General features: G+C 37.6%; 2 protein-coding genes across 2 annotated transcripts in view; both read right to left on the bottom strand.

Annotated features, from left to right (window-relative positions):
• Positions 1-1,124: 1,124 nt before the first annotated feature.
• Positions 1,125-7,500, bottom strand: amn1 (antagonist of mitotic exit network 1 homolog (S. cerevisiae)). The gene is made up of 7 exons (XM_056451868.1): positions 7,323-7,500; positions 7,115-7,244; positions 6,896-7,025; positions 4,778-4,995; positions 3,574-3,630; positions 1,509-1,620; positions 1,125-1,424 (listed from the first exon to the last, which is right to left on the bottom strand). The coding sequence occupies exons 1-7, from the start codon at positions 7,349-7,351 to the stop codon at positions 1,351-1,353; spliced, it is 750 nt and encodes a 249-aa protein (XP_056307843.1). The 5' UTR covers positions 7,352-7,500; the 3' UTR covers positions 1,125-1,350.
• A 554-nt stretch (positions 7,501-8,054) lies between these two features.
• si:ch211-106e7.2 (uncharacterized) overlaps positions 8,055-22,381 on the bottom strand; it is a 35,363-nt gene continuing 21,036 nt past the window's right edge. The window contains exons 2-4 of the mRNA XM_056451880.1: positions 16,208-20,982; positions 16,054-16,116; positions 8,055-8,535 (exon numbers count right to left, since the gene is read on the bottom strand). Coding sequence (XP_056307855.1) covers positions 8,396-8,535; positions 16,054-16,116; positions 16,208-20,924 — 4,920 coding nt within the window. The 5' untranslated portion in view covers positions 20,925-20,982 and the 3' untranslated portion in view covers positions 8,055-8,395. The remainder of the gene's footprint in view (positions 8,536-16,053; positions 16,117-16,207; positions 20,983-22,381) is intronic.

Genomic DNA, 22,381 nt, shown 5'->3' with positions numbered 1-22,381 from the left:
ATAAATATTTATTGTGTGTGTGTGTGTGTATGTAAACAAATAAACAAATATGAAGCATCACATGTTGAGCAAGTCTATGAATTAAATGAAGAACAGACAATTTATAGAATTTTTTTCTTTTCGCCATCACCACTCATGAATGTTGTTTGAATTTACATGCACAAGGTGACCATAGAAACATAAGTTGTTTGCCCTTGTTTGGTGTCGCGATTCAAGTTTATCCACAGCGCCGCACACATGCATTGATCGAATCATCCTTTTATTGTTAACTGAGTTCTTAATCATTTTGCTGTAAGAAGAAATTAGGGAAAAAGGATATTGTAGGTGTATTTTTAATAGGAAACTGATTTCTAGTGACGGTTATAATCATTAAACCGTAAGATATTATTGAAGGTAGACAGCTGGATTTTTGGTCAAAGAGCCACATGTTGCTCACAAGCCATATGTTCCCTACCACTGCTCTATTGACTTTAATCAAACACACTGAACAACACTCTAAATATTACTTTTGAAAATTACTTATAATAAGCTGAAACAACACAATTCTTGAGTTTTTGGAAGGACAACTTAATTGGTTTGTTCAATCCACTTAAATTTGTAAAAAAAATTGTGTTGGGACAAGGACAACATGAAGGAATTGTGTGGAACCCTGCATTTTTACAGTGAAGGTGAGAACAAATTCTGAGGTAGAATACTGTGATGTAATATTTTTATATACACAATACTGATAACGGCCCACCACTACTGATAAAACATTCTCACAGTATACATAATATACTTCTTGTTACAATTTTAAGAACACACATTTATTTTACCAATGTACCATGTTTTCAACATATTTATGAATATCATGTATTTTGGTGCAAAACACTGTAAATATTATGGTTCAACATATTGCTAAACGCTAAAGAGTAATTACTTAAGTACATAATATATCTGTATTATTATGCAAAAATTATTTAAAATGTGCATTAAAGTTATATATGGTTTAAATTTCATACGTTTAATAAAAGTTCTATACTTCCGTTTAATAAATACTTGATGCGTGAAACATTCGTGAACAAAGAATGTCATTTTATACAAATATTTATTATATATTAATGCTGAAAAAACACATTCTTACATAATCAAACCTGTTAAATGCATTAAGCTCACATTTACAATAAAACACCAGTACATGCAGTAATGCTGTAAAATGCATCGATTTAATCATTTCACCTCAAAGACTGAAGATTTAAATAGAAAAACTTGGCATTTGGATTATGTTTATATGACTCAATAAGTGCAATACATTTATGACACTAAAGTGAATGTGCTGTACTTCACCTCCGTTAATCACTGTAAAGGACATTAGTACACAGTCCAAGACACTTGTTGGATTTTGTTGGGACCAATAAGGTTTTGTAGCGCCTCTCTTGATTTATCTAAAAAGAAAAAACATGACAAAAATGTCATTTTTGAACAGCTCTATACATATTGCATTATGATGTCAAGGAACACGTGACTACCTGTAATCAAGGGACATCCATGGAAATTGAAAATTCGGATGTTAGCGCAGTTGGTAAGGACAGCAGTCACAGCCAGATCAGTCAAATTGCGACATCGTACCATCTGTAACTCCTATAGCAATAAATAGTTAATAAAAATATAGTTAATCAATTGGTTATAGTTAATAATAATAATAATAATAAATAGTGAATTCAAAAATATGACCACTTTCACTATATATCATTATACTATGTAATCATTTGGTACTGATAGATTGTTTTGGCTTGTTTCATATGCAAACACATATCTGCATCTGAAAAGGTGTGAACCAAATGGCCTACAGCAACTCAAGAGTTGTGACCCAACCAAAGCAGTTGGGTAATCTCCATGGGGAGGGGGGGTCTCAATGACAGAACTTTGAGTTAAGTTACTTGAAGACCGGTGGGTAAAGATGAATGCTGAGGAACTGGACTATTCACTGTCTTCAATAAAGTTTTCTTGCTGTAAGAACTTTGGTCAGGTTACTTGTTTTTTGTATTAGAGTAAGTTTGGTATATTAATTACTAACTGTACTATAAAGTTTCTCTCTGTTGATTTTTATGTGATGTATTGTAGTGATGTTGACTAGTGTACGTTCATGAGTGGCATTGGATGGCGATTTGCAGGGTGGGAAGTAAGCTGAATTTCAATTTTTTTAGATCTTTTTTCAATCTCAATAAACACTAATGCTTGCTGACAACCAGGCTACATTATTTAAGGACATTCGTTACGACATTGATAGGATGAAAGGTATATTTCCTTTTTAATATTAAGATATTTTCTTCGAAATCTAAATGTATATTTTCCTGCCAGGGTTGCTTATTAAACACTCCCTTAGCTGGACTTGCTGTGAGTGAGATGGAGAAAATGAAAGCACATCAGCACAGAGGAAAAATCAGATGCTCAAGACATAATCTTTAAAATAATGACATATAAAAAAAAATTTGCAAATATGTGATAAATTAAATCCTTATTTTCCACAAAGTGAAACAAATGGTCCACCCACACAGTTGAGTAGTGGATGGGCACAAACAAAAAAAATTATTTTTTATATTCATGTTATAACTTTTGAAACCAGTTTTGTTTCGTATAATTTGTATCCTAATTTAAATGTATTTTTGTCAGTTTGTTATCTACTAGATAAACAAGAATAACGAATAACATTAGAGGTGAAGTGCTTTTCTGCCAAAGCACAAACTGGTTTGTTAAATAAAATAATAATCTAGCCTAAACAAAATTACATTTACATTAAGTCATTGAGCAGACGCTTTTATCCAAAGCGACTTACAAATGAGGACAAGGAAGCAATTTACACAACTAAAAGAGCAACAGTGAATAAGTGCTATAGGCAAGTTTCAGGTGTGTAAAGTCTAAGAAGCTAAGCATTAGCAATGTTTTTTTTTTTTTTTTTTTTTCGAGAGAGAGTACAGTTAGTGGTATAGCCAGAGAGGCAGTTGCAGATTAGGAAGGAAAGTGGAGACTAAATAGTTGAGTTTTTAGTCGTTTCTTGAAGACAGCAAGTGACTCTGCCGTTCTGATGCAGTTAGGGAGTTCATTCCACCAACTGGGCAGATTGAATGCGAGAGTTCGGGAAAGTGATTTCTTCCCTCTTAAGGATGGAACCACGAATTAAAGTGAAATATTTTAAAATTAAAAAATAAAATTAAAGTAAAATATTTTTCACTGTTAATAACAAAAAACATTTCAATCCAATTTAATCAAGTACGTTGAATAAGCTGGACAGGCTTTTACAATGTATTCGCAGACCTGAACATGTTCCCAAATAACCTCAATTAATGGCAGCACCAGTGGATATAACTGAAAAATGATGTGCTTCTATGTGCTTTCTATGTGCACACATGGTTGTCGTGAACTAGGCCACATTACACAAGAAGAAACGATTGAATCTTGTGTCACAATGCCCATTTGTCGTTTATGAATCCCCACGACACCCTACGTCAAGGAAATTGAGCAGAAATCATGACAAATTCATGTAATCTAACCGGGGCTTAAGATCTTAAGAATGAAAAAAACAGTACAAAATACCTTCAGACTACATGAACAAACTCCAGTTGCAAGTCCAATAACTCCCGGATCGGTTACCTTGAAATAGAGTTAATGAAAAGTAGTAAGTATTTGGAAAAGTATAATAATGAATAATAAATAAAAAACACTTACAGTACAAATGTGTACAACCATAATATTATCATCTTAAAGGGTTGGTTCTCCCAAAACTGAAAATTCTTTTATTAAAAGGTTAGTTCACCCCCCAAAAATAGAATTTTTTTCATATGCATAGTGCACCCAAAAAAGTAAATGTACTCACTGTTTACTCACCATCAAGTTGTTCCAAACTCTTGTAAATTATAGAAATTAGTAGTGTTTTGTATCTACTTTTATTGAACACAAAAGTAGGTATTTTGAAAAATGTTTGATACTGAAAGTTATTAACATTCATAGCAGGAAAAAAAAATAATAAGGAAGTCAATGTTTACAGGATGGTCAGTAAATGATGACAGAATTTTCAATTTGGGTGAACTATCCCTTTAGTTACTTACCATAATGTCATTCCATTCCTGTCTTTAGGTGGGGTAAACATAGAATAAGCTGAAAAACTGACTTCAGACAGGTGAATTATTAGAAAACAATGTCCACATCATATGTGCTTAGGTTTTCTTATAATTCAGTGGCCCATCATGAAATAGTCCTTACTTAAATTACTGTAGCTTCCTGGGTTAGGTTTTAATCTGAATTTGTTTTGTAAATTAGTAATGCTTTGTATTTACTTATCATATATACTATATTTTATAAAAAAAAAAATAATGTGTATTTTTAACAAAATTTTATGTCATTCAACTCATTCTATGGTGCATTTTGTTTTTAACTGTATCAACTATGGCAGTGTTTCTCAACCACGTTCCTGGAGGACTACCAACACTGCATGTTTTGGATGTCTCCTTTGTCTGTCACACCCATTACAGGTCCTCTGCTAACGAGCTGATGATCTGAATCAGGTGTGTTTGGTTAAATAGACACGGAAAATGTGCAGAGCTGGTGGTCCTCCAGGAACGTGGTTAAGAAACACTGAGCTATGGCACCATTTAGCCAGATTTTAGTACAATATATAAAGTAAAGATTTTTCACAAAAAAACAAACAAAAAAAACAGATAGCCATCACTGGGATGTTTTTGTATCTCATCTTACATGTATCCTTCCAAAATCTGAAACGACTGATAACAGTGTAAATTACCTCTGTCCCAGAGAAGTAAATGCTGTGCAGCATCTTGCAGTTTCCCCCCAGCTCCAGCAGGGCTTTATCACTGAGAGCAGAGCAGCCGCGCAGAGAAATGACTTCTAAACCTTTGCAGTGTTGAGCCAGAGCCTGAATCCCTGAATCTGTCACTGCTGTGCAGCCCGTGAGATCAACCACCTGAAGATAAGGGCAGCGGGGTGCCAACGCTTCTAGACCTGGTAGAAACAGAATTACGGGAAATGTCCTGAATAATTTAACCTGAGCTAAAACAATTGATTCAATTTAAAGGAACACTCCACTTTTTTGGAAATAGGCTCATTTTACAACCTCTCTACCATTTTTATTCTATTCAATCAATCTCCGGGACTGGCAGGAGCACTTTTAACTTAGCTTAGCATACTTCATTAAAACAGGTTTAGACCATTAGCATCTTATGCAATGATGTTACATAGCTTTGTTCCGTTACATAGCAAAGATCCTTGATCATTATGTCAGAATGAGAGTATAGTTCTTAGCCGTATCAACCTAGAAAATAGAAATTTCATTTTCCATAGTTCTTAGTATCCAACATAACTACAGAAGAGTCAAGCTTTAAATAGGAAAATTATCAAAACTCTTTTTTTTTTTTTTTTTTTTGAGCAAGATGCTAATAGCCTAATCTGATTCAAGGATCTATGCTAAGCTAAAAGTGCTCCCACCAGACCCAGAGATCAGCTGAATGGATTCAATAATTGTAACTGTTTGCTATTTTTAGCTTTAACAACAGAAACTCTTTAACAACAGATTATTTTTTACCATAAATACCAATTTTGAAATGTCTACACTGATAAATGTATTGATTACTGATTCATTGGTTTGTTCCAGTGTTCAGCACAAAGGAACATGCATAAAATGTCTTATTTATTACTATTAATATACTGTTATAGTATTTGTTAAATGTTAAGAGTAGCTTTAATTTATTTTAGTTATTTAATCAAATTACAAAATAAAAAGCATTTATGTATTGTAAAGATTTTAATCTAGTATTTGTGTTTTATTTTGTAAGACATCAGTTAACACAATATACACTCACCGGCCACTTTATTAGGTATAGCTATCTAACTGCTCGTTTCTGCAAATGTCTTATCAGCGAACCACATGGCAACAACTCAATGCATTTAGGCATGTAGACGTGGTCAAAATGATCTGCTGCGGTTTAAACAGAGCATAAGAATGGGAAAGAAAAGTGACTTAAGTGACTTTGAATATGGCATGGTTGTCGGTGTCAGCCAGGCTGGTCTGAGTTTTTCAGAAATGGCTGATCTACTTGGATTTTTACGTACAATCATTTCTAGGGTGTAAAGAGAATGGTCTGAAAAAGAGAAAATATCCAGTGAGTGGCAGTTCTGGGGGCGCAAATGCCTTGTTGATGTCAGAGGAGAATGGACAGACTGGTTCGAGCTGATAGATAGGCAACAGTAACTCAAATAACCACTTGTTACAACCGAGGTATGCAGAAGAGCATCTCTGAACGCACAATATGTCGAACCTTCAGGTTCAGGTGGGGAATATTTTTTGGCACACATTGGGCCCATTAGTACCAATTGAGCCTCATGTCAACGAAACAGCCCACCTGAGTATTGTTGCTGATCATGTCCATCCCTTTATGACCACAGTGTACCCATCTTCTGATGGCTACTTCCAGCAGGATAACGCACCATATCATAAAGCGCGAATCATCTCAGACTGGTTTCTTGAACATGACATTGAGTTCACTGTAATGAAATGGCCTCCACAGTCACCAGTTCTCAATCCAATAGAGCATCTTTAGGATGTAGCGAAACAGGGATTCACATTATAGATGTGTAGCCGACAAATCCACAGCAACTGCTTGATGCTATAATGTCAGTATGTACCAAAACATCTGAGGAATATTTCCTGTCCCTTCTTAAATCCACAAAAGACTTAGGAAGTTCTGAAGGCAAACGGGGGTCTAACCTAGTAATACTAGTAAGGTGTACCTAATAAAGTGGCCGGTGAGTGTATATTTTATTTTGTGATCAAAAATATTGGCTGTTACTAATAATTACATTAGAAACAAAACCCCTAAAACATATTTTGAGGAAGAAAAAAAACCTTCAGATGTGATTTCTGCACATCCCCTGAGCAGTATTGTCCTCAAATGTAAACTGTTGATTTGTTTAAGGGCAGAATCTGAAATTTTGCAGTTCTGCAGATCCAGTGTGTGAGTTCCAGTGTGTACGAGCTGAAACACAAACCACACACCCATGAGAACACATATGGATTGTATAATATATTATTATTATTATTATTATTATTATTGTTATTTCTTACCTGGCTGATGTTTGAGTCGGTGACTGTACCATAAGACGTCATTATTCGCAATAATCTGTCTTTAACGGCAGCAGGCAACATTCTGATGTCTTCATATTTCTCAGCACGCTGAGCAACGCTAAAAGCACACCTGTACATCGATTTGGATATAAAGAATTAATACCATTATCGTTAGTTTAATCTTTTAGCTGCTTATTTTGTTACTCACAAGCTCATAAGGGAATCTATGGTAGCCATGGGTTGGTCCCTTTCAACGCTAGTTAAGTTATACACCTATATATGATAACCGCAGGATTCACAAGCAATATCCGTGCATTTTATTTTATTAATTCGAGGAGGACAGCATCAGCTTTCCACTTTCCATGGTCTCCGCCACATTGTTTGGGTTTTCTGGTAGGCGGGGCGCGACAAATTACGTCATTCACAAGCGCCAAATATAGCTGTAAAAGATAAACAAATGTACAAAAGTGATTTTTTTTATAAACACTGAACGCGTATTAAATGCAAGTAAATACTGTAAAGTTTCAAATATTATTTGTGAAAATAAATGGTCAAAACATTAGTGAAATGGTGAAGTTATTCACTAACATATATGTATTCAAAAATTAATATACATACTTTGTGATCTCTCAACTCGGTATATGAGAATTAATAAACCAGGGATGACACTAAATAGCGCTATATTTTGAATTAAATCAACCATTTTTTGTTGACAAATGAACTAGACTATAGTGTATAACGATTTAAAATTGAATTAATAGCGTTTCTGTAAATAGTTTTTGTACATAATGCCTATCCTGCATTAAAGACACCTGACAAGATTTTATGCTATATAGATTGCACTAACGTTTAAAAGTTTAGCTTTAAAAAACAGGAGCAATTACAGACAGTAAAACTACAAGTATTACAAAATGATTTTATTAATAAAAAACAGCAACAACAGTCATAGTAAAAAAAAAACTGTACAAAATAACATTCACAAACCAACAGAATCACAAACATCATAACATACAAAATAAAAGGCCCTTCATGACCAAGTTTTCAGAGTTGGCAGACTCATACAAATACAGTAGAACTTTGCTATTAGCAGCCGCTGAACTGGATGACCAGAGTGCAAATAATGCATCTAAAATGTATCACAATCTTCATGTTCATGTAAACAGTAAAAAATGTGTCATAACACTTTCATTTGAGGTATCTCATTTTCACAGCAAGTAAAAAAACATGACAAAAGTCCATTTGTTTCGATTTTAATAGGGGAAAAAGGTCTTTCTTTGCAATTCAAGTCTGCTTGAAGGTGATTTCCCTTTTTTCCTGATATTTCTTCTTGAATTCTTGAAAGAGGCTACACGGTCCTATGAAATCTGTGGACTGGTTGGACTGAGTGCGCTTTTTCTTCAAGGGGCTGAAACTCCACACACCTGTAGACATACAAGCAGATTTAGGATAGCATTACAACAATTAAATATTTATTATATTCCTAAAGTAATGTTAAACTCCCTCCTACAAATGTTAAAGTGTTAGTTCACAAAATAAATAATTTTAGTCATTAATTACTCTCCCTCATGTTGTTCCAAACCGAACACAAATTATTCTATTTAGATGAAATCTGAGAGCACTCATTCTCCACAGACAACAATGGTCCATGGCCACCGCTGTCTGCAACCCAGTCCATTGTACAGTTACTAACAACCAGACTACGGAATACACCCGCTTCTTCTGTTTATCAACTTTGCTGCTCGGATCTCTGATCCCTGGTCTCCCGGAATTTTGGAGACAAATGTTGGCAGGTGTGGTCTAAACCAGTGTTTCTCAAGCACATTCCTGTAGGATCACCAGCTCTGCACATTGTCCATGTCTCCTTAACCAAACACACCTGATTCAGATCATCAGCTCGTTAGCAGAGATTGAAAGACCTGTATTGGGTGTGACAGACAAAGGAGATGTCCAAAACATGCAGTGTTGGTGTTCCTTCAGGAACGTGGTTGAAAAACAGACCTAGACCAGGGGTGCCCAAACTCAATGTTGGAGGGCCAGTCTCCTGCAAAGTTTAGTTCCAACCCCAATGAGAGATACCTGGGCTAGCTAATCAAGCTCTTACCGCGCTTTCTAGAAACATCCGTGCAGGTGCGTTGAGACAAGCTGGAGCTAAAATCTGCAGAACACCAGCCCTCCAGGACTGAGTTTGGACACCCCTGGTCTTGATCATACCTGCCAACATTTGTCTCCAAAATTCCGGAAGACCGGAGATCTGAGCAACAAAAAGTTGATAAACAGGGGAAGAGGGGGGCGTATGCAGTAGTATGGTTGTTAGTAACTGTACAATAGACCGGGTTACAGAGGGCGGCTATGATCATATACTACAAGAAAGTTGCAGACTGGGAGATGGTCGATGAAAACTGTACCAAAAAGTTGAGGACTGGGGGCAGGAGGTGGAAATATTCGGGAGAAACAACAAAACAGGAGGGTGGTAGAAGAAGGGTGTGCAATACGGCAGACTCCTGGGAAAATATTGGCAGGTATGGTCTAGAATAGATCAGGGCTGCTCAACTTCGTTCCTGGAGATCTACCTTCCTGCAAAGTTCAGGTCCAACCCTGATGAAACACACCAGAACCAATTAATTAGGACCTGACCAGCACTTGATAATTTACAGGCATGTGTGCTTTATAAGGGTTGCAACTGAAATCTGCAGAAAGGTAGATCTCCAGGAACAGGGTTGAGCACACTGGGTCTAAATTATATGGTCATCATATAATCTAGGCCCTTAAATAAATTCAACTTCATTAGTAATCATAAAAAATATTAATAAATCATATTCCTCTTCAGGAGTAAAACTGGAATGATATACATGTCATTGCTTTTTCTGTATGCAAGGTTATTGGTTTCCTCAGGATATTCAGGCCCATTCAAGAGGTCGTGGAGACCTCATGTGGTACTGGGCATTTGATGCTACTTGAAGAACTGTCACTAGATGTGAATTTAACTTAAGACAGGGGTTCTCAACCTTTTGTATGCTGGGCCCCCCAAAGCTGGTTCATTGCAGTTGGGGCATCAGCGACTTCACAGAGTTCAGGATATTCCTGCATCAATGCTACCCAGAATGACGAAAGAGGGCAGGAGCTAAAGAGTTCCTTCAGTCTACTGTCACTCTTCAGCTCAATAAGCTGTTCCTGCATATCAACTGATAGCTCGTTTGCTGTGCACACAAACGGATCTCGGACCCACACAAAAGACTGATAATCATCATTAAAGTTTGTCGCACATTGTTTTCTCATTGCTGACAGGTGCTCAGACGCTAATTAAAATAGGAAGGAGAAATCATGTGACGTGCCTGCATCAGTGATAAAGTCTGCAAGGCTGGGGAACAGGTCGCAGTTCCCTCGACTGATGCGGCCATGCCAGAGGTCTAGTTTTTGTGTGAAGGCATGCACTTTGTCTGCAAGGAGCAAAATACGAGTTTCGCAGCCTTGCAAAGACAGGTTGAGGCTGTTCAAGAGTCAAATATATTCGAGTCTCCAAACACCACAAAAGTCTCCAAAAACACCAATAAAAGTCACTGGATTTGTCGCTTTAGACAAAAAAAAAAAAAAAAAAGAATTAGTCGCCAGGAGGATGATTTGTTTTACATTGAAAAAAAAAACTTGGAGATTGCCGTTACAACATTTTATTTTTATTTATTTATAAACAACATAAATTTAACCATGTTTGTGTGTGCGTTGCTGCGTACGTGCATGTGTGTATTTCACAAAACCAAAGAAAAGCTTTAACTTTAGCCTATATTCTAGTTTATTTGTTTTATAAATACAACCTCCTATTTTATGTTTGCAGCCTCTGCATAAAAATTAATTCAGATGGTTCAATGTTCTGCATTTTCCATAGCAAATATTTTGAGGGGTGTTTTTGACAACTGAGAGCCACCAAATGACAAATATGAAAAAACGAATACGACATTTTTGGACTCAGTCAGGGTGCAAGGACCTTAAACTTTTGAGGCTTGCGCAGCTTCTCGAGGAGAAATCAAACAAATGAGCACCGTTTTCTAAAGTCTGAGCGCAGCACACACAAATAAGCCAAATTGACATACTGCAGTTATATTTATAACATTTGAATACAGTTTGGCAACATGCATCACACAACCTGACGAACAAGAGCTGACAACTGACCATCACCTCAAGATTGAAAATGTCTTTTTTTTTTTTCCGTCCCATCCTGTAGCCTATTCCGGTTGAGAACCACGGTTTTAAGAGATTCTGTTATAAGAGGAAGGGCGGTCTGTGGTTGGCACTGTTGCCTCACAGCAAGAAGGTTGCTGGTTTGAGCCCTAGCTGGGCCAGTTGGGATTTCTGTGTGGAGTTTGCAGGTTCTCCCCGTGTTTGCGTGGGTTTCCTCCGGGTGCTCCGGTTTCCCCCACAGTCCAAACACATACAGTAGAGGTAAATTAAATAAGCTAAATTGGCTGTAGTAAATGTGAGAGTATGAGTGTTTCCCAATACTGGGTTCCGGCTGGAAGTGCTGGAGGAGCCGTCTCTGTGTTAGTCCATGTTTATTCTACCAGCTGATAGGATGGCCGAGAGCACAAGAAACAGCCTCGAGTAAAAAAACGGTTTGTACTTTGTGTGCGAGTTCTATTCTTTAGTGGATCATTCTTACAGGTCTTGGGTCAGCTTTGAATAGTCTACTGGCTGTCTCAACTCTAAGCTGCGAGGATGCAGACAGGAGCCAGTGTTGATAAAAAAAACTGTGTTGATAAAAATTATTTTAATTATTAGTTTTGGGTCTCTTTTACCCTTCTTTAAGTATATGTAATTGTGTAATGAACTAACAAAACTTCTCCAGTGTGGTGTTTTAATACATGGTAACAAATTGCATAAGTAGGTGCAGTTGGATAGAAAATACAGAGACGTCAGTGCTTGAAAATAACTGTCACTTCTTGATTAGGTGTCCTGTGAGACAGTGATACGAGTGACAGTCAAGAACAAAATCTTCTAGTATGTCTCAAAATAGCTCACCCTATGTACTAATGATATTCATGTATGCAGGATGTTTGCAGATGAAGTGGAACAATCTCTGCAGTGCAAAAATCGGATATGTGCAGAATGTCAAAGGGTTTGACAAGGGATGGACTCCACCAAGCTCCCCCCTGGAACATCAGTTGTTTACTTGTGCATTGATGGAAACAAGAAATGTATTTTTTATTACTTTTGTCTCTATGTTTTATTATAAAAAAAAAATTTCACATTTTCAACAGATTAATACATTCAGTGTTGCCAATTTAGCGACTTTTTTTAGCGAATTTGTTGCCAATTTAGCGACAAATTTACAAAAAACGACTAGCGACAAATCTAGCAACTTTTTTGGGTGTAGCTGGAGATTTTTATAGACTCATGTGTCTGTACTGTACCGTCCCTACTCTTTTCAACTAGCTGCGGGTGATGCCATCGGCCCCTCCCCCACCTCAGAGCACTGACAGGCGGCCCAGTCCTCGTGCAGCAGTCTCTCCCACAGGCAGCCTGAGAGCAGATCACCCCTCTGCTAAATTATTTGCTGTCAGTATGCATCGCAAGTGTGAGGGTATTTCCCCTTGTACAGTCAAACCAATGTGCTTCTCATTTGTTTTAAATTTAACAGTTTAATTTGACTGTTTATTGCTTTCTTGTTCACAAATCACAGATTTTTTCCGAAACCTGTCTGGGTTTATTATGTCAGAGATTACTGCAAATTAACTACACATATATACTGATAAACTGTATTCAAACAGCAATTTAGTTGAATTGGCATGCATATATAAAGCATAGTGCAAATATAAATACCCCTTTACTAGCCATAAGCTGTTAAACAAACCGAAACGGTTGGACATTATGACGTCAGTAATATGCAAATTGACGTACGATGTAATCTAGTGACATTTAGCGACTTATCAGGCAGAGCTTAGCACCTTTTCATTGAAAATAGTTGGCAACACTGAATACATTTTATGTTCATTAGAAAATATGTTTTGACTGGGAAAAGATGAACTAATCATCATCTTTTGTATGATACGATATATTAACCAAACGTCAGCTTTCTTACGGTGTTGCTTACTAATCGAAAATTTCTTAGAAGGAACTGCTATCAAGAGGGAAATAGCAGAGTATAAAAATAATGTGAGGGGGGCTTTGCTCCATACTTCTTGTATAACAAGTCTAGAAATGTTTGCGGTCACAAGGAGCTGGATGCTTGTGGAAGTTGTGAAATATATTGAAGGTGCACTTAACTGTTCTGGTATGCAGAGAAGGGGTGCAGAAAGAGGAAGTATTTTTAGGTGAAACTGCCAAAAGGACTCCAGAATGATTGACAAGTGACGAATTCCACCAAAAGCCTACCTTTTATTATCAGTTGTGTATAAATACTGGAGTCAGGGAAATTTAATTCTTATATTGCATTGGTGTAACGTAACCCAGAGCTGTCATCGAATCATTGTTGTATAATTGTTGTTGAGTTGAGATTCTAGGGAGAGTAGCTTATGAACACTGTAAGAGTGTTGAAGCTGGCTTCTGCAAACTATATTCAGTAAATTTTCTTTAATTCAAGGAGACTCCGGCTCCTGCTCTGACATACCAGTCATTTGAGTTAAAACTGACGGCCCCCAACAAGATTATTATATAAAACGGATATTATCAAGCAATCAGAATACTTTAAGTTCATGAAACAAAAATAGTGATTTTATGCAACAGTTTCTTCTCCTTAGTGTCAATATAGGCCACGCGTTCATGAATCACTGATGGCATAGGGTCTGTTTTGAAGATATTTGAACAAGTTGGGACTAGGGATTGGCAGTATGACCAAAATGGTATTTCACGGTATGAGCAAGTTTATTTCGCTGTAGCGATTTCTTTAACGATGAAATTTTTTTATAGAAAAGTATTTATGAAAAGGGCATGATCTTATGTGAATAATTAGCATTTTATTTTGAATCCAATAAATAAACTAAATATATGACTCTTAATGATCAAAAAATTCCACTGTACATCACATTTATGTGGGCAGATCTTATAATTTATTAATATTATTATTATTATTATTATTATTACTATAAACATTTCTCCAGTAACATTTTCTCACATGTGAAATATCCCAAGTAACAGGAAAATAAAACTTGCATTTGACAATACGAATATGTAAACACTAAGGAAATAGCGAACAATTACTTGTATAAACCTACACTGGCCTCACGATTCAGTTACGATCATGTCATCGATTCAGTTAAATTTGATATCTTGGTTCATCAACAATGCTTTCATAAACAAATTTTAGATTGGCCGGCAGCTAGCTTTAAGCAACTCACATGGTCACCCACTGAAGCCAAGCAGGGTTGCGCCAGTACCTGAATAGGAGACCACATGGAAAAGCTAGGTTGCTGCCGGAAGTAGTGTTAGTGAGACCAGCAGGGGGCGCTCAAACTGCAGTCTGTGTGGGTCCTAACACCCCAGTATATGGATGCGGACTCTATATTGCTCAGCGAGTGCAGTCTTTCGGATGACATGTTAAACCGAGAAAAACAGCTGATCAGCACCCTGTCTGGGTCAATTAGATCCTTCCAAGGTGCACCCAGCTCTGTAACCATCACCTCCACCAGAAGCTGTGTCTAAATGACGGATGCTTACAGCGGTACTTCGAACTGACCTGGTCCCAGTTTGATGACCTGTTGTCCCATGTCAGGAGGACGATTTCCCCTCAGGACACCAAAGGCACTACGCTCCCCTGCCTCGTCCTAGTAACCTAGTAAGCTAATCCACGGTAACAATATACACATTTGTACTGCCCTTGAAGATGAGAGCTTAGATTTCATCAAAAATTTCTTGATTTGTTTCAGGCATTTAAAACAACATGACCAACAAGTAATTATTAACAGAATTTAAAAAAAGGGGTTAACCCTTTAAGGCTGGGACACACCAAGCCAACAGTCAGCCGTTGAGAATCTGTCAGGCTAGTTTGTTTTCTATGTTTTATACATCGCCTGTCATGGCGCTAATATCCGAGGCAGTATGCCTGACTCAATAGCTGTGTCCAAAAATCTCATATAGTACGCTAAAAACAGTGTACGAGAAGTATACGAATAGTATGCCCAAATTCATAGAATTTGAAAAACAGTGTGCGAGAAGTACCCAGATGACCTACTACCTCTGGTGAGATTCTGAAGTGCACTTCCAATAAACGCTATGCTATCCCATAATGCATTGCAAGAAAATTCTTGAATGGCACTGAAGCAACACCGCTAATGTGGTTAGGTCATGTGATCATGACAAAATGGCTTCTGTAGTACGTCCGGAGTTAAATTAATACTACATAGAACATACTTTTCTAACGGTCAAGTAGTAAATTTAAATTCAAATACAGTACCTACAGCCAATGTGTAAAATCAGCATCAATCTTCTATGAGATCACTCTCTCTCGCTGTACGAACGAAACCAGCCAAATGATGAAAGTCAAAAGGAAGTGCAAATAACCAGTCTGTCACTTTATTGCTTTCCTAAAATCTTTGGGTATCATTACCACAGTACTTTTCTACAGAGGGATTATTTGCACTCCACTACCATTTGTCTGTGTGCAGCAATAGTTCTGATTTCGCTTTTTGAAATGACAATGCAGACTACTGCAGGTATGGAAAAATACATCCTCTCATGTCAGCGCAGAACACATGCTTATTTCAATTGACCGTTATCCATTTGATACATTCACACGCATCTTTTTGGTCCAGACAGGACCAGAAGAAGCCAACATGAGGTGACAGTCCGTTTTGCTTGCAACTAATTCTTTGATGTCAGCTTTGTGTCCCAGGCTTTACATGATATAGTGGACACAGCAATTAATTCCTGAAATACTTTGTTGTTTGAACTTCATCATACACTACATAAAAGGTTACAGTTCAAGTAAACACCACAAATCTAGTGACCAATACCTTGTGTTGTTGAACTTCCACTTTTCATCCTTTTAGCTTCATCATCATCGGGGACTGATGTCGCTAAATATGAGGGAACAAGAATTGAAAACAGTACATTAGATACACTTATGCACAGATTGTGTAGATAGAGGTTTAAATTCTAATCAGTTACCATTTTGTGTACTTAATGACATTTCGAGTTCAGCTCCCTCTTGAAAGTTAAAAGAATCCGGCAATACTTTGAATTCCAGAGCAGTTCCCTCCTCCAATGGCATCAATGCCGGATTCCCCAACTCATATTTACTTTTCCGTACGTTTGCAGGTGGATGCGGTAGTTTGGACACCAGATTCTTTCCTCTGATGACAAATTTATTCATTGACATTTGTTGCGTTGTACACTTTTGTCTCTTTCGCTTCTTATCTTCAGATTTTCCCTTAGCACTTGGACAAAACCGTTTTCTAAATGAAATGGATGAAATTGCATTTTTTGGGAATTCAGAAATAGGATTTGATAGCAAGTTTTCACACCTTGACATGTTTTTGAAAGGCACATTTTCATCCACACCAGCTTCGGATTCCACTGATTTGCATTTATGTGACTTTCTTTGCACTTTAATCTTCTCATTAGATGTTATAGTGATTTGAAGAGTTTCTGGAGGGTCTTCACAATTTTCTATCCCTTTATATCTTTTAATTGGCATCACTTCTTTTTTCGTTTCAGAACATGACCCATATAGTGCGAGACATACGCTACTGGTCTTCATTCTAAAATCAGCAACTTGGGTATCTTGCTCAATCTCATTATGGTTCAGGATTGCATTTGCTGCACCTTTTAAAGGTGAATTGTCTCTTCTCTGCTCTGAAGTTTCAGTCTCTTCTATACAAGCCTCTTCAGATCTTGAAACAGCTTTATTCTCCGTCCAGTCCATAGTAGGATCTTTTGGAAAAGGAATACCATCTTCTTTGGTTTCAGAATCCTCTTGAATTTCAAAATACTCCATTTCAGAATCTTCTGTGGTATCAGAATCCTCTGTGGTATCAGAATTAATCTCCAGTCCACATTCCTCTACTTCATTAACTTGTACATCCAAACTGGAGTCGTGAATGAGTTTACTCCCTTTTTCAATCAACTCTGATTTTTTGCACATGCACAATGAGCCATTATCAAACTCTAATGTTTGGAACCATTTAGCAAGACAACAGAAAGAATCCAACTCCTCTTTACTTGAACTTTGAGATTTCCTCGTTGGTTTTACATCATCTGGGACTACTTCTTTGTTTAACTTGACCTCCAGATCTTGACCTTTATTCTGGTCCTTAGTGGAAATATGAACTCCAGTGTCATTGTTCAAGTCCTTATTTTCTGCCTCACCAGCAAACCAAAGCTCAGCCATTTCATGAGGAAGAACACTGATTTGAATAGAGTCCAAAGCATCAATCTTGTTAATCTCTTCGTTTGTGTCCATGTTAAGTCCTTGACTACATCTTGGATCAGTTTCACATCTAGCTCTCTCCTCATTAAGCACACAGTCAAGAATAGGCATGTCATCAGTAGATTCATTTAGCATTTGAGATGGTTCCATAATTGCAAGACAAAGTTTTGGTGGACTTTCATTGCAACTTTGGTTCATTGATCTATCAGGCAACACTGAACTTTTGTTTTCTTTAGAAAAATTGTCACCCAGACTTGCCATAGCCTCACCTAGACCATCGGTTTGTTCTGAAACCACAGTACCTTTTGATGAGCACTTGTTATCTGTCTCTTCCAACCTCGGCATGCTTATTTGTCCTTTAGTAGTTGTTGTGTTTTGGATTGAATTTACCAAGCAGGACTTCTCTAACGCAGAAGAAATGACTTCATCTTCGATGAATACACCAGCAAAGCATTGCTTAGCCACTTCATGAGGGAGAACGTTAATCGTAAAAGAAGCTGAACCGTCCACCTCAATATCTGGACTTGTTGCTTCCTTACAATAACCCCCATTTGGTTGTGCTTTTGCAGTTAAGGGTTGATGCTTTCTTTTTGAAACATCACCTCTTCCACTTTTGTGATGATTTATTCCCACAGCCCTCACCAGATTTGTCATGTTGTCGAGTGGATGTAGGGTGTTTGATTCACTGTTAGTTTGTTCCATAAACATACTGCTCTTTTGGGAGTAGTTATCAGTCTTTTTTGGTGGTGTAGTAATGTTTTGTTCAAAGTATTGTTGCGCCATTTCACAAGAAAGAACTTTAATCTCAACAGGAGCTGAAGTATCCATCTCAACAATCTCCTCTTCATTTGTTGTTACAGAAGGTTGTTGACCAGGTTTCGAAATGGTCTTATGTAAAATTTGACTAGAACCTTTTTGCGCTGAAGTTAATGGCACAGACTTCCGCTGTACTTCAGCCTCAGGACTAAGTGCCGGTGGATTTGTGCAGCCACTTTGGCCTGATGCATCATTAGTAAACACAGGACTTTTGGCTCCAGCAGTATTACATAAACTTCCATTCAATCTTGGTGGTGACGATGAAGGTTGATGCTTTCTTTTCAAACTGCTGTTTTTTCCAGACAGGTTCTGATACTTTAATGAATCTTGACGTTTTTTGATTATCCGCACCAGATTTGCTAAGCCATTCAGTGGTGTTGTAGTATCTGGTTGGGAAATAACTTGTTTGTGATCCACATTAGGCTTCATTGCGCAATTATCAGTCACAGGTGGAGATTTTTTGCAAAGACTATCACTATACAAATTTTTGTCTGATAATGACTGATCTCCGACATCTTTTCTTATTTCCACTGTATCCTGATTATGTTGAGCTAAAGGTGAGACTGGGAGCAATGCGCTTTGAAGTGCAGATGCTGAATTTTCCTCCGGGATGAATGCAAACTCACGATTGAGCTTTGGGGAGCTTGTGCAGTCACTTTGGTTGGTATATTTTGGTGACACAAGATGTTTTGCTCTAGCATCATTACAATATTGATTCACTGAACTGGACATTCCATTCAAGATATCTTGCTGATCTGAATCCTTCACAACAGTAGTCACATCCTCCAGAGATTTTGTAATATTGGTTTGACTTTTGTTTTTTTCTATAACCATACCATTAATTTTTGGTGACGAGTTAACAGCCAATGCAGATGGAGATTGGCCATTGTTAACACCAGGCAAGTTTTCACGAGTTGTCTTATTATCTAATGTTGCTTCTTCTGAAACTTTGTTCTCCACCGCTGTTGGTTTACACCAAGGAGGAGTAGACGGCATTTCAGCAGCTTCTTGAAATTTGCTTGATGTCGTTGTTGTATAGTTTTGAGTTGGTTCTGTAAAATTTTGACAAGACCTATAGAACCAAGAATATCCACATTCCTTGTCAATGTCATCAACATTTTCATTAAGATTCAACCAAGATGATGTGTATGTCATTTTCGGTGGCTCTTCGTTGTGTTTCAAAGCCTGAAAATCCTTGATAACTCTGTTGCGTGCCTCACTTTTAATTTGTCTCAATATCACAGGCTCTTTCATAGAGGAGTAAAGAAAAACTTCCTCCATTACATTTTCATATATGCCAGTCTGCACAGCCTCCAGAAACTTGCGATAATCCCCATCCCAGTAAAGCTTTAGGATTTCCTTCCCAGCATCATTTTTGTAGACATTCTTTTGATGCGAATTATCAATTTGCTGGATCATGTTCGTTAAGGTTTGCAACCGATCTAATGGCCATTTAATAAAAGGAATAGTTTCCGCTTCAACGGTTTTGTTCTTTGTGATTGTGCAGGTATTTATCTTTTTACTTGGCTCGGTTTGCATCTGAGCTGACATGGATTTCTCTTGTTCTGCTACCACACCTTTAAGCTTCGGCAAACTTGCCAAGTGACTCCAGAGAACTGATTTGGCAGTCACAACAGGACTTTTGGCTCCACATCCATCATTCAGCCTGGGCTCTTCGGATTTTGGTCGTTGATTCTCGCTTGTTGGTTCATTTTTATTTTCTGTTTGATCCTTTAGATTAGTGCTAGCCTCCAGAGTATGTGGAACATTTGGTTGATGTTGTACAGTCTCTTGCACAGAGCTTGCGTATATTTTAATATTAGCAGATTCGTCCGTAGCATCAACAGGTGTGGTTCCTATTGGAGATAATGGTGTGACAACCGCAATAGCTCTCTGTGCAGAAGTATTCTGTACACACATAGAAAGTGCTTGCACATAAGCATGGGTTGCCTTCTCAGGAACAGTTACCTGGTTATGGCATCCACTTAAATTACTTTGAGATGCATTTTCTGTTGGCTTGTATTTCAGATCAGATGGCAAGCTTAACCTCGTTTTAGATGATCCTGGTGTCAAATTAGGAGCATTTGCATGTTGCTGGCTGTTGTTAAATTTGATCGTGTTTACATCTCTTTTAGCTTCATTATGACTTATGGCGTCTATTGTTTTTGCTTCAACCTGTGGTGAATTATTTGGGCCAGTTGTCAAAGAGGTAGTTTTCTGTTGCACATACAAACTGCTATTTGATTTAAAGGCACAATCTGAACCACTAAAAGGATTATCAGTGGGAGCAACTGGGAGATTTAGGTTTTGGACAGGTACAAATATCTGACAGTTAGAAGGCACATTCCATAGAATAATCCTGTCCTGATTTCCTGTAGGCACTGTATATATTGGATGAAACTTATTTTCTTGTGCACGCTTTGCCTGAATGCTACTAGTCAAATTCTGTTCACTGTTTGTTTGCTGGATGGTACAGGCGACCTTTAAGTAATTTTCAGGGGTGGCTTGTCCTGGATATGAGGATTTTCCAGAATTAGTTGATACACACTGCTGGTAGATGTTTTGGCTCAGAATTTTAGGTGTCCCATCACCTGGTGTGAACTTTTGCAGTTGTCCTGATTGTTTGGAGTTAGCTTGCATGCTACTGAATGTTCACTTGTATCTCCAGAAAGAATGTAGGGGCGGAATCATCACATGCCTGGAAAAAGATCAAAATTTGAAATTGGCAAACAAATCATATGAGATTAATTTATTGACTGGATCTTGATCTATTTATCACCTTGTTAAACAGTCCAACTCCAGCAACATCAGACTTTGTTATAAATTTAGTAAGACATTGAAGTTTCCACACTTTGTCCCTTAACTAATTAAAACCTATTGTAAATGTACATCCAGATGGTAGTTAATGCAGAATAAAGCCCGATAGGCATTTTGGTAGCCTATAAAATGGAAGGAAGCCAGTCAGACAGACTGGAGGGCTTTATTCTGGCAAAACAACCCCCTGGATGTACTTTATCCTATTCATTACATTATTATTTGCCACAAAATGTAAAATTATGAAATTATTTTCATTCTATATGCATTATAAAGTCTGTTATTCAGTTGGACTGTGTGTGACTACTTTAACGACTGCTTATCTTCTATCTTTCTGTATATGTTGCACAACTAGGGTATACGCGACCACTTTAGCTTCCGTTTATCATCAGACAAGATTGCAATTCATGCATGGTGACCTAATGAACTGTGTAGTCGAGTAGCGGGAGGTGAAATATAGATGGGTAAAAGTGAAATATGAGTGTTAGGGTGACTGTAGTTCATCTTGTATGTCACTGGTGACCTTGTGGACATAACTAGATAAAAAGAGAACACACTCTGCTTCTATGTCTCACTTTGCAAAAACTGGCATTTGTGTATGAATGTGTGACCTTCTTTGTAAAGAATAAAAACCTTAAAAGACATATTGGATAAGGATTAGTATTCTTGACCACAGAGAAAGCCTCTTTAAAGAAAATAGCCATTAAAAGCCTGAATGGTTTGAATCTTTAAAGGCAAAGCTCACTAAAACAAAAACGGCTAAATGGAGCATACATTAACCTATGTATTATTCAGTCACAAAATTGATGCCAGAGGAGAATGGCTAGACTGGTTCGAGCTAATAGAAAGGCAACTGTAACTCAAATAACCGAGCCATGCAGAAGAGCATCTCTGAATGCACAACACCTTGAGACAGATGGGCTACAGCAGCAGAAGACCATACCGGGTGCCACTCCTGTAAGCAAAGAACAGGAAACTGAGGCTACCATTTGCCACCAAAATCGGACAATAGAAGATTGGAAAAACGTTGCCTGGTCTGATGAGTCTCGATTTCTGCTACAACATTCAGATGGTAGGATCAGAATTTGGCATCAACAACATGAAAGCATGAATCCATCCTGCCTTATATCAACGGTTCAGGCTGATGGTGGTGGTGTATTGGTGTGGGGGATATTTTCGTCGTGACACTTTGGGCCCATTAGTACCAATTAAGCATGGTGAAGAAGAGATTAGCATCATGGATGTGCAGCCGACAAATCTGCAGCAACTGCGTGATGCTATCA

This window comes from Danio aesculapii, chromosome 25 (genome assembly GCF_903798145.1).
Source record: "Danio aesculapii chromosome 25, fDanAes4.1, whole genome shotgun sequence".
Classification (NCBI taxonomy): Eukaryota; Metazoa; Chordata; class Actinopteri; order Cypriniformes; family Danionidae; genus Danio; species Danio aesculapii.
The sequence above is the reverse complement of the archived record's forward strand: the minus strand, read 5'-3'. Positions and strand labels throughout refer to the sequence as shown.